Raw genomic sequence first — 11,006 nt, 5'->3', positions numbered from 1 at the left:
AGCTGTGGTTGTAGTTCACATTGACGCTGCATTGGCATCAAGGCTTTGTGTCATCAGTTGTGTGTAATGAGCAGGATGATGAACACAAAGGAGTATTGTGATGTAGAGACAGACTGTAGATGTGGACCTCCAACACCTTGATGTGATGTGTTGGTGACTCTTCACCTCTGTCTCCTCTCACAGGGAGGAGATGACCTGCTGCATCCTGCTGCTCTTCATCCTGACCTCCTGTGTCTGTGGTGAGTTGACTTTTGTATGTTTAAAGCACTACAGCTCTGAAGCATCACTAAACACTCCACAGGAACATCTAGAGATGCAGTTTAAAGGCTCTCATGTTAAAGCTGTTTGTCTGCTCCTCACTCTCCCTCTCTGTCTCCTCAACAGCATCATTAGTAGTGAATGTGACACAGAGCTCCTATCAGGCAGAGGAGAACCACAACATCACTCTGGAATGGACCTTCACCACCAGAACAGACGGTTCCCTCAAGTCCCTTAATATCATCTGTGAGATGTTAACTGATGTCAGACCCCCAGTCCTGTTTCATCTTCATGAAGGTGTTGAGGTTCCAGAGTCTCAGCATGAACGGTTTGCAGGACGAGTCCAGTTTGACAAAGACGTCCTCAGAGAAGGACGACTCAGACTCCACATGTCCAGACTCAGGACTGATGACTCAGGTGTTTACCTGTGTGATGTGTTCACAGGTCATGATGAGAGATCAAAGAGATGTCACCTCAACGTCACAGGTGAGTTGATTCAGTAGAAGTTTCCTGGACTAAAAAGAACCTGATTATTGTCGTTACACTTCCTTCTTACAGGATCTGTGAAATATGTTCCAGTTTAATCTGTTGAGGACGTTTAGTTTATGTTGTAGTGAGATGTTGTTTCTTCTCATGAATGACTCAGACTTGTTTGGTCTCTTTACAGCAGAGAGGGATCGGCCCAAACCTGAGACACCAAACACATCAAGTGGAGGAAGAGATCCTTCAACGACAGGAAGTCCATCACAAGCAGAGAGTCCAGGATGGATCGTCCTCTACTGTGGACTGGGACTGATAGTAGTAGTAACTCTGCTGGGTGTTTGTTACTATCTGTGTAGAAAATATTCAATGAATCACTCTCTGTCTAGAGAACAAGATCCAGATGTTCTCTCCATATAGACGAAGATGAGTCTAGTCTCTCAGAGGTCAGAGGTCGGGGGTCCAAAGCAGCGTCTGAAGGTCTCGTTGTGATGATCTGATGTCTGAATGAGCTGCTCAGTCACAGCTGGTCGTAGTGGAGTGAGAGGAGTTATCTATGGTCTTCATCTCCTCCTTCATCCTCCTCTTCATCACTGTCTGTCCAGCAGTGTGACCTCAGAGCCTGATAGACGACAGAGGAATCAGAGCTCTGCTTCATTACTCTGATGGGACTCTTCATCAGTTCATTACTCTGATGGGACTCTTCATCAGTTCATTACTCTGATGGGACTCTTCATCAGTTCATTACTCTGATGGGACTCTTCATCAGTTCATTACTGTCGTCTACATCTTAGATCTGAAACCATCAGTCTGTTCTTTGTATTGAAACACTGCTGAGGAGCATGAATTCATCTTTGATGTTTGTCTGTTACAGTTAGCTGTTATTTACGGTCATTGTTTCATTGTGTATATGTTTTAAAGTCAAGCTCATATGTATTAATGCTATTAAATGAACCTTTATATTGTTCTACCAGCAGACTGTTTGCTTGTAAACCCGCAGCAGCTCTCACGTCTCTGAACACCATCACAGCACATTTACTCGTGATGTGAAACTGTCTGAATGTGCAACAAAACCAGGAACATTTATCCAAAAATATGAATGTTTTAATAGTTTCCCTCTGAGGTAGAAGTGCACCGTGCTGCAAGTCCTTTGAGTTGAGCTGCATGTTCTGTGTTTGTATGATGAATATGGAGGTTATGGTTTTAATTAATGTGTGAGACTATATGAGGAGATTTGTTTCCTTCTGCTTTCCATAAATGTAAAGTTGATGTTGATATTATTTTTATAATGAGAATTAGTTTATTGACTGTTTGCTATATTTACTGTTCACTGCATTGTTCAAAATAAATACAAATAAAGTGAAACAAAATGATTCTTTATCCGTTCATATCCTCATGAATCCCACTAATATACATTATGACTTTATGAACATAATGAAAGATCAGCATATTGTTTGTGCTGTAAGTCGTTTGAGTCTTTTGAAAGTTATTTTGGACTCAGTGAGTTAAAATAATGACGATGGATGAAAGACGGTGAGTAACAGACAGGATTAAACACAGTGAGGTTAAACTACAGCTTCATATTTAAACACATTAATGACACCGTGTGGTGAGTTCATGTGAGACGATGAACGTTTGATCTGAACCAACTGAACTGAAGCAGCACGAGGAAGATGTGAACAGTTGATCAGTCGTGTTAACATGCAACAAATCTCAAGTTCAGAAGAGAACTGATTATTGTTTCATAAGAGCAGTTACATGTTGTTTTATATCAAAACTACACTCTGATGATACTTCAGCATCACTTTCACTTTCAAGTGGAGCAACACGATGCAGCTCCTCGTGCAGCAGACGTCTGGTTCCTCCTACTTCCTCATGTGAAACATTAACGGTGAACACATAAATAGAATGTTGTTGAGCCGCCCTCAGTTCTTTATAAATCTACCGCTGGTTAATAAATGACGTCATTCATTTACTGCAGTCTTCTTCTATTTATTTAAATGTCTGTAAACAGTTGTGAGTAACAATCAGTGACTATGAGGTGACTTGTAAATGTCTCTTGTGTTCCTCAGGTGGAGGTGAAGTATTGAACTGAGAGCATTTCAACGTTTGAAAGAGGTTTAAAACACGGTGATGTTTAAAAGACCAGATTTCACAGGATTTGCAATATTGTCTTTCAACTGTAAGCCTCTAAAGTTATGATATATTATTATTAGTACCATGTAGAGGACGAACACATGTTAGTACTGCAAATCCCGCAGCATTAAAGAACGGAAATAACAAATAAGCAATTATCTGATGAGGCAATGCAAAGTGTTTTCATAAAGGAAACACAGAATGTTATAAAGAAACAGAGAAAGACGATTAAAGAGTTCAACAGTAAACAGACCTGAACCATCTGAGAGGTCTGGACGCTTTATGAATGAGCAGCAGATTATTATTATATATATATACATACATGACCTTTTATTGTTGTTGAAAGTGTTATTTACTGTTGTTGATCGTCATTCTCACTGTATTGAGTTAACACTGTATTAATGATATAGACCACTAGAGGGAGCCTTTATGTCTGCAGGTTACAGCTGTGATCATTTAAACAGGTCAGGCTCTTTAAATATAACTGATGAACACTTTGACTTTATTTTATATGAGTCATCTGACTTCTGATCTGATCAATTTAATGTCAAACATTAAAATGTTTGTCATTGTTTCTTGCGTATTTCTATATTTTATAACTTGAGGAATTGGGCTGCACGGTGGTGTCGTGGCTAGCACTGTGACCTCACAACCAGAGAGAGGGTGACAGAGAGGTCTGGGTTCGATCCTTCAGTGTGGAGTCTATGCAATACCTGTTATTATTGCGCCATCACACCCTGGTGACGCGAGAGACCTGTCAGGCAGCCGTTGTGGGCGTGACGAAAAACGGATTTGGTCCAATGACAAGTCTCTCACGGTCTGTGGGCGTGACGAAAACGGATTTATGCACAGTCTTATGCATGTGTAATGAGAAGTTATAAAGAGGAAACGGATTTCGGTTCCAATGACAGGTCTCTCACTCACCAATGGCAATGTGGGGCAGCATCTACCACTGCGGTCAAGTCAGCAGACACTCAGACCGTAGTCATCTACCTCGGTATATAAAGCTGCACTGGCCTCAATGTCAGTCCAGAGATCTGCGCATCGACTCCTCGCGTGCTGCTTGTCACTGAGAAGAATTCAGACCTAAACTGGAGAATCTTGTCTCTTTATTTCTTTACACGACTGAAGACGTACGAGGTAATTAATGAATGCATGTGTTAATGTTGGTGTTATTATCATATACATCATGTTGAACAGATTTATATGTGCAGAGTGGTGCTGTCACTGAGTTGCAGTAATAATAATGTTAACAGATGATAATAAGACAATTAGATCTCATGAGCTTCTCCAACAATGCTCATTAAATATAAAAAGTTATGGTAATCCAAGAAATAAAATACTGTAAAGTTAATATACAAATAAATATATATGTGTGTGTGTGTGTGTGTGTGTGTGTGTGTGTGTGTGTGTGTGTGTGTGTGGTATACAGATGATGTAAACAGATAGTAAAACAGTAAGTAATGTAAAAGTGACATTTCAAAAGTAAAATACGGTGTCAAGTGATTTGAGCTCAACAGTCTAAAGTCTGATCTCATAGTGGATGAAGGTGTTTGGTGTTGGGAGTGAATGCTGCGGTAAAATAAAGTTATGATCACTTCTGTGTATTATTGTACAGATTCATTATGTGAGGATTGATGTATTAGACAAGATGTTTAGGGTAATAACGTGGTGGTTCATTCAGTGAAGAACAGTTAAAAAGATGTGATGCATTGAAGACATCAGAATAAAACCTGATCCATTAAAAACAGCTGTATTATTTAAATTACACTTTTCAACAACAACATGAGGTTGTGTGTGTTCTCTGTGTGGTATTTGTTATAAATGTTGGTGCATAGATGTTCATAGTGTGATTGATGACAATAAGAAGCTTGATGTGTTGGAGGAAACATGAGAGAAATGTTTGAGGAACACGGTCCGAAGGGAAAAACCATAAGTGAGCATTCATGCAGTATGAGATTGGGGAAGTTGCAGCAGAGCCAGAGTGGTGAAACATTACTGCCCAGAGCTACCGTTAAGTTATCAGATGTGAAACTAACTCTGGATGGTAAACACGTCGTGTAGGGGAGACAAAAAGTGAGACGAGTGATTAAACGACAACAACCAGTTTGAGCGCCTGAGTACTTGTTCACATATTATATGACAGACAGGCCCACTCTGCCTCTATTTGACTACTTGCTGATAAAGGCAACAGGCGGGTCTTTCCACATCTTGTAGTGTTTAGAGACACGTGTTGACTGTTTCCTGCAGTGTTGAACATCTGGCGCTGTCTTGAAACATATTACTGCAGCTTATACTTATTTCATTTGACTATGAATGAAACGTCTTGAGGGAAACCAGCTTTAGCTGTGGTTGTAGTTCACATTGACGCTGCATTGGCATCAAGGCTTTGTGTCATCAGTTGTGTGTAATGAGCAGGATGATGAACACAAAGGAGTATTGTGATGTAGAGACAGACTGTAGATGTGGACCTCCAACACCTTGATGTGATGTGTTGGTGACTCTTCACCTCTGTCTCCTCTCACAGGGAGGAGATGACCTGCTGCATCCTGCTGCTCTTCATCCTGACCTCCTGTGTCTGTGGTGAGTTGACTTTTGTATGTTTAAAGCACTACAGCTCTGAAGCATCACTAAACACTCCACAGGAACATCTAGAGATGCAGTTTAAAGGCTCTCATGTTAAAGCTGTTTGTCTGCTCCTCACTCTCCCTCTCTGTCTCCTCAACAGCATCATTAGTAGTGAATGTGACACAGAGCTCCTATCAGGCAGAGGAGAACCACAACATCACTCTGGAATGGACCTTCACCACCAGAACAGACGGTTCCCTCAAGTCCCTTAATATCTTCTGTGAGATGTTAACTGATCTCAGACCCTTCGTCCTGTTTCAACTTCATGAAGGTGTCGAGGTCTCAGAGTCTCAGCATGAACGGTTTGCAGGACGAGTCCAGTTTGACAAAGACGTCCTCAGAGAAGGACGACTCAGACTCCACATGTCCAGACTCAGGACTGCTGACTCGGGTCTTTACCAGTGTGGTGTGACCACAGGTTTTGGTTGGAGATCAAAGAAATGTCACCTCAACGTCACAGGTGAGTTGATTCAGTAGAAGTTTCCTGGACTAAAAAGAACCTGATTATTGTCGTTACACTTCCTTCTTACAGGATCTGTGAAATATGTTCCAGTTTAATCTGTTGAGGACGTTTAGTTGATGTTGTAGTGAGATGTTGTTTCTTCTCATGAATGACTCAGACTTGTTTGGTCTCTTTACAGCAGAGAGGGATCGGCCCAAACCTGAGACACCAAACTCATCAAGTGGAGGAAGAGATCCTTCAACGACAGGAAGTCCATCACAAGCAGAGAGACGGGGATTGATCGTCCTCTACTGTGTACTGGGACTGATAGTAGTAGTAACTCTGCTGAGTGTTTGTTACTATCTGTGTAGAAAACATTCAACGAGTTCCTCTGCCTATAAAACAAGGTCCAATGAATCACTCTCCACTTATAGAACTAGATCCAATGATTTCCTCCATACAGACAAAGATGAATCTAGTCTCTCAGAGGTCAGAGGTCGGGGGTCCAAAGCAGCGTCTGAAGGTCTCGTTGTGATGATCTGATGTCTGAATGAGCTGCTCAGTCACAGCTGGTCGTAGCGGAGTGAGAGGAGTTATCTATGGTCTTCATCTCCTCCTTCATCCTCCTCTTCATCACTGTGTGATGCTCTTCATCTCCTCCTTCATCCTCCTCTTCATCACTGTCTGTCCAGCAGTGTGACCTCAGAGCCTGATAGACGACAGAGGAATCAGAGCTCTGGTTCATTACTCTGATGGGACTCTTCATCAGTTCATTACTCTGATGGGACTCTTCATCAGTTCATTACTCTGATGGAACTCTTCATCAGTTCATTACTGTCATCTACATCTTAGATCTGAAACCATCAGTCTGTTCTTTGTATTGAAACACTGCTGAGGAGCATGAATTCATCTTTGATGTTTGTCTGTTACAGTCAGCTGTTATTTACGGTCATTGTTTCATTGTGTATATGTTTTAAAGTCAAGCTCATATGTATTAATGCTATTAAATGAACCTTTATATTGTTCTACCAGCAGACTGTTTGCTTGTAAACCCGCAGCAGCTCTCACGTCTCTGAACACCATCACAGCACATTTACTCGTGATGTGAAACTGTCTGAATGTGCAACAAAACCAGGAACATTTATCCAAAAATATGAATGTTTTAATAGTTTCCCTCTGAGGTAGAAGTGCACCGTGCTGCAAGTCCTTTGAGTTGAGCTGCATGTTCTGTGTTTGTATGATGAATATGGAGGTTATGATTTTAATTAATGTGTGAGACTATATGAGGACAGATCTGAAAACTTAAGTTAACTTTTTAACTTAGAACAATAAAGTACATTACAATTTCTAGTAAGAATATTGTTTTTGCTTTTCTCAAACATTATAAACTGATTCAAAACAGCAACGGAAAAAGAAAGTATTAGTGCATGTACATAATAAAAATAATTATATGAGGTATCTTCACATTCCAGCATTCAATGTAACAGTCCTCAGCAATTTCTTTCCACAACAATACTGATATCACCCTATCAGCAAATCACCCGTCCACCCACATGGCAGCAGAGACAATTAAATTAATATAAATGAAATCCGTCTTGCCTACAATTGTTTTGGGCGTGTATGTATCAACTAATATTAATAGAGAATGAAAATAATTCTTTAAAACCCCTTCGACCACTAGAACCGGAAGTAGCCCTAAAAGCAGTTTGCAGGCTGTCGCCACTAGGCTGCAACTATATATATATATATATATATATATATATATATATATATATATATATATATATATATGAATTAAAAATTTAAAATCCGTTTAGCCTACAAATATATTTGGTCTTGTATGTATCAACTAATACTAATATAAAATTAAAATAATTATTTAAAACCCCTTCGACCACTAGAACCGGAAGTAGCACCAGTAGCAGTTGTAGCCTGTCGCCACTAGAGGGCAGCCGTCCTCGTAAATTTCTTTACACATCAGCAAATCACCCGTCCACCCTATATGGTAGCAGAGACAATTAAAATAATATAAATAACAAATGCAAATCCGTCTTGCCTACAAATGTTTTGGGCTTGTATGTATCATCTAATATTAATAGAGAATGAAAATAATTATTTTAAATTCCCTCGACCACTAGAACCGGAAGTAGCACTAAAAGCAGTTGCAGCCTGTCGCCACTAGAGGTCAGGCGAGCCTCCACGCTGCTCCTGAGACGGTTGGACGTAAGGAAGGAAGAGGCAGGAAGGCGTTAGCTTCTCTCTCCAAGATGGCGGCGACCATAGACAACAGCAATGCCGTTCAGGCGACAAAGAGGAAGCACCTCGGGATCCCCGAAGCCGTGTTTGTGGTGCGTAAATAATGACATCAATATTGTATTTATCATAAGAAGTCCACAAAGAGGCTAGACCGTTAAAAACAGACGTTTATGCTACTTGTAGCCAGCGCGTCATGCTGGCTACGAGCTAGTTAGCTCAGTTAGCATGAGAGCTAATCCTGCTGTGTGTGCAGGCTGGGCGGCTCCTCGCCTCCATCTATGGACATAACTGTCTGTGTGCCAGCTGCTTCTCATTTTCACTGTACTTTATTTTCTTCTTTGGGCTTTTAAAAACATTTTAGTTAGGTACACGTTAGCCTGTTAGCTGCTCTGCTTATGCATCTCTTTCAATAATAGCGTTTAGCTGCCTCCAATCTCCTCCATTCACTGCTGATATTAATACTGTAGAAGAAGTGTTCAGATACTCAACACATTGACAATAATGAACTACGAGGAAAAGGACTTAAGTCAGTCAAACCTTCAGTAAAAATACGTAGTTAAGTATATCAGTAAAATGTACTTAAAACGGCAAAAATATTGTCTTTTATGCTCTGGTGAATTTTTAGATTTTGGGCTATTTCATACTTGGAAAGAATAATAATAAACATGTAGGTGTTAATTTGCGTCTATAGATTTACCCCAAATCACCAAAAGTCAGTGTTGAACATTTCAGAAAATGTAATCTCTCTCTCTCTCTCTCTCTCTCTCTCTCTCTCTTCAGGAGGATGTCGACTCTTTTTTGAAGCAGCCGGGCAACGAGACGGCAGACTCGGCGCTGAGGAAGCTGGACGAACAGTACCAGAAATATAAGTACATGGAGCTCAACCTGTCGCAGAAGAAGCTCAGGTAACACCGACCGAAAGACACGTCTGTGACACCGTTTTGTTTCTTATTGGAGGGCTGATGAGCGTTTAACTCAAACGTGAGCAGAAGCGTTTTCTCACCAGTGAAAGGGGAATCGTCTTGTGCATTGTTCTGTCATGAGTGTTATTTTGGTTTGTAACGGCACAAAATCACACGGTGTGCAGAGGCCGCTAGTCGTTAGCTTTAATGTTTTATTAAACATAAATACAATCCACATTATAACAATGTAATAACTTCATTAAAGCCTTTGTTGCTTCTTGCTGAAATGTTTCACTTCTCTCGATGTTCAGGTTGAAAAGCCAGATCCCACAAATCACACAGACGCTAGAAATCCTCCGACACATGCAGAAGAAGAAGGTGTGTATCGTCTGTGTAGACTTTAAGTCTTTAGTCTTCGGGATTTATCTTAACTGGTGGTATTTTAACCGTTGTTGTTTTCCTCAGGAGACCACGGCGCCCATGCAGACACACTTCATGTTGGCCGACAACGTTTACTGCAAGGCCTCGGTGCCGCCCACCGACAAAGTCTGCCTATGGCTCGGGGTGAGTAGAGCTCACGTTAAAGTTTTATTTACAAAAACAAAACGAGCATGTGGTATTTGAGCAGTGACTTCTGGGTAAAGTCGTCCTCTCTACATCTCCTCCTCCTCCCTTAATACAGGCGAACGTCATGTTAGAGTATGACATAGACGAAGCCCAGGCGCTGCTAGAGAAGAACCTGACCACGGCGTCTCGTAACCTGGAGACTCTCGAGGACGACCTGGACTTCCTGCGAGACCAGTTCACCACCACCGAAGTCAGTATCCTTCCACAGTGCAGGCAGCTCGGGTCTGTTGTTGCAGGTGTTTCATGATTGTTTTCCACAGGGATGCAAACGGCGGTCTCCTGGACGAAAACCATGTTTGATTACGAACTTTATTTTGTTGGATATATGAAATAATGTCAGGAAATTGCTGGTTATAGACCTACAGTTTAGATATCGTGCCTGCTTATATAACTGCTCACGTCCAGGTCACTTCCCGACTCTAAAGATGTGAAAGAGTTTTGCTGTTTGTTCCTTTAACTCGCTGCTCCCCTCAGACATGGCACGAGTCTACAACTGGGACGTGAAGAGACGGAGCAAAGAGAACATCCTCAAATTAGCAGACAAGTCTTAATACCATCACACACACACGCACACACACCTCTCTGCTCAGCATCTTCTCCTTTATCAAATAAAGAAAGCAACCCAAGTCATGTGTATGTTTCACCCGGAGCTCGGCGGATCAGAGGCGCGTTAGAAATGAACGTGTCCTCTGTGAAGTGGAACTCTCTCCTCTGTTGATTTGTTTAAAGTATTTTTTCAAGTAAAAAATAACAAAAAAACCTGAAGCAACACGGCCATTTTTTGTATTCTTTTTAATGATTTAAGTATTCTGCCGTTTATCTTTGGAAGATTCTGAGCGAGGGTTCTCTCGCGTCGCCTTTTCTTTCCTCCTCACTGACCGGCAACAACGTTCACACGTACGAGACTTCTTTAGTTGTTGAAAGGCGGCGAGTCGCCGTCGCACTCTGTAGAATCAGGCTTGTAGGACGACAGAAGAACACAGAATCGGACCAGTCGGGCCTTTGTGGCGGTGGTCTTGCTCCTCTTCATCATCCTCCTCCCCCTTCCTCCTCGCCGCTCTTCTGTCTGTATTTATTTGTCTCTCACTGTACTCATTAAACAATGAATGAAGTAAACAGAACATTTGGGCAAAGAGACGAGACGTTGAAGTGGTGATCTGTGTGTTTTATTCTTCTGGTGAACTCGGGTTAGAAAAGCAGTTTGAAAGTCTGATTTAATTTTTCTTTTCTTTTTGACTGTCGAGAGGAAACGATACATAACATTTATTTACAGTAGA

At 41.3% G+C, this 11,006-nt stretch overlaps 1 protein-coding gene across 1 annotated transcript; it reads left to right on the top strand.

The window, feature by feature from the left end:
• Positions 1 to 8,135: 8,135 nt before the first annotated feature.
• Positions 8,136 to 10,871, top strand: vbp1 (von Hippel-Lindau binding protein 1). The gene is made up of 6 exons (XM_076092386.1): positions 8,136 to 8,292; positions 8,981 to 9,105; positions 9,414 to 9,480; positions 9,568 to 9,666; positions 9,785 to 9,923; positions 10,204 to 10,871. The coding sequence occupies exons 1-6, from the start codon at positions 8,212 to 8,214 to the stop codon at positions 10,278 to 10,280; spliced, it is 588 nt and encodes a 195-aa protein (XP_075948501.1). The 5' UTR covers positions 8,136 to 8,211; the 3' UTR covers positions 10,281 to 10,871.
• Positions 10,872 to 11,006: the final 135 nt, after the last annotated feature.

This window comes from Anarhichas minor, unplaced genomic scaffold (assembly GCF_050575085.1).
Source record: "Anarhichas minor isolate MPS153535 unplaced genomic scaffold, ASM5057508v1 ptg000016l, whole genome shotgun sequence".
In the NCBI taxonomy this organism is placed as follows: Eukaryota; Metazoa; Chordata; class Actinopteri; order Perciformes; family Anarhichadidae; genus Anarhichas; species Anarhichas minor.
Note: the sequence above shows the minus strand (reverse complement) of the source record. Positions and strands in the feature narration are given on the sequence as shown.

What these genes read in the sequence shown, in the direction of transcription:
- vbp1 (XM_076092386.1), top strand. Translation starts at nt 8,212, where the DNA reads ATGGCGGCGACCATAGACAACAGCAATGCCGTTCAGGCGACAAAGAGG. An exon ending in TCCCCGAAGCCGTGTTTGTG is followed by an intron (nt 8,293 to 8,980) that starts GTGCGTAAATAA and finishes CTCTCTCTTCAG; the next exon opens with GAGGATGTCGACTCTTTTTT. An exon ending in CTGTCGCAGAAGAAGCTCAG is followed by an intron (nt 9,106 to 9,413) that starts GTAACACCGACC and finishes CTCGATGTTCAG; the next exon opens with GTTGAAAAGCCAGATCCCAC.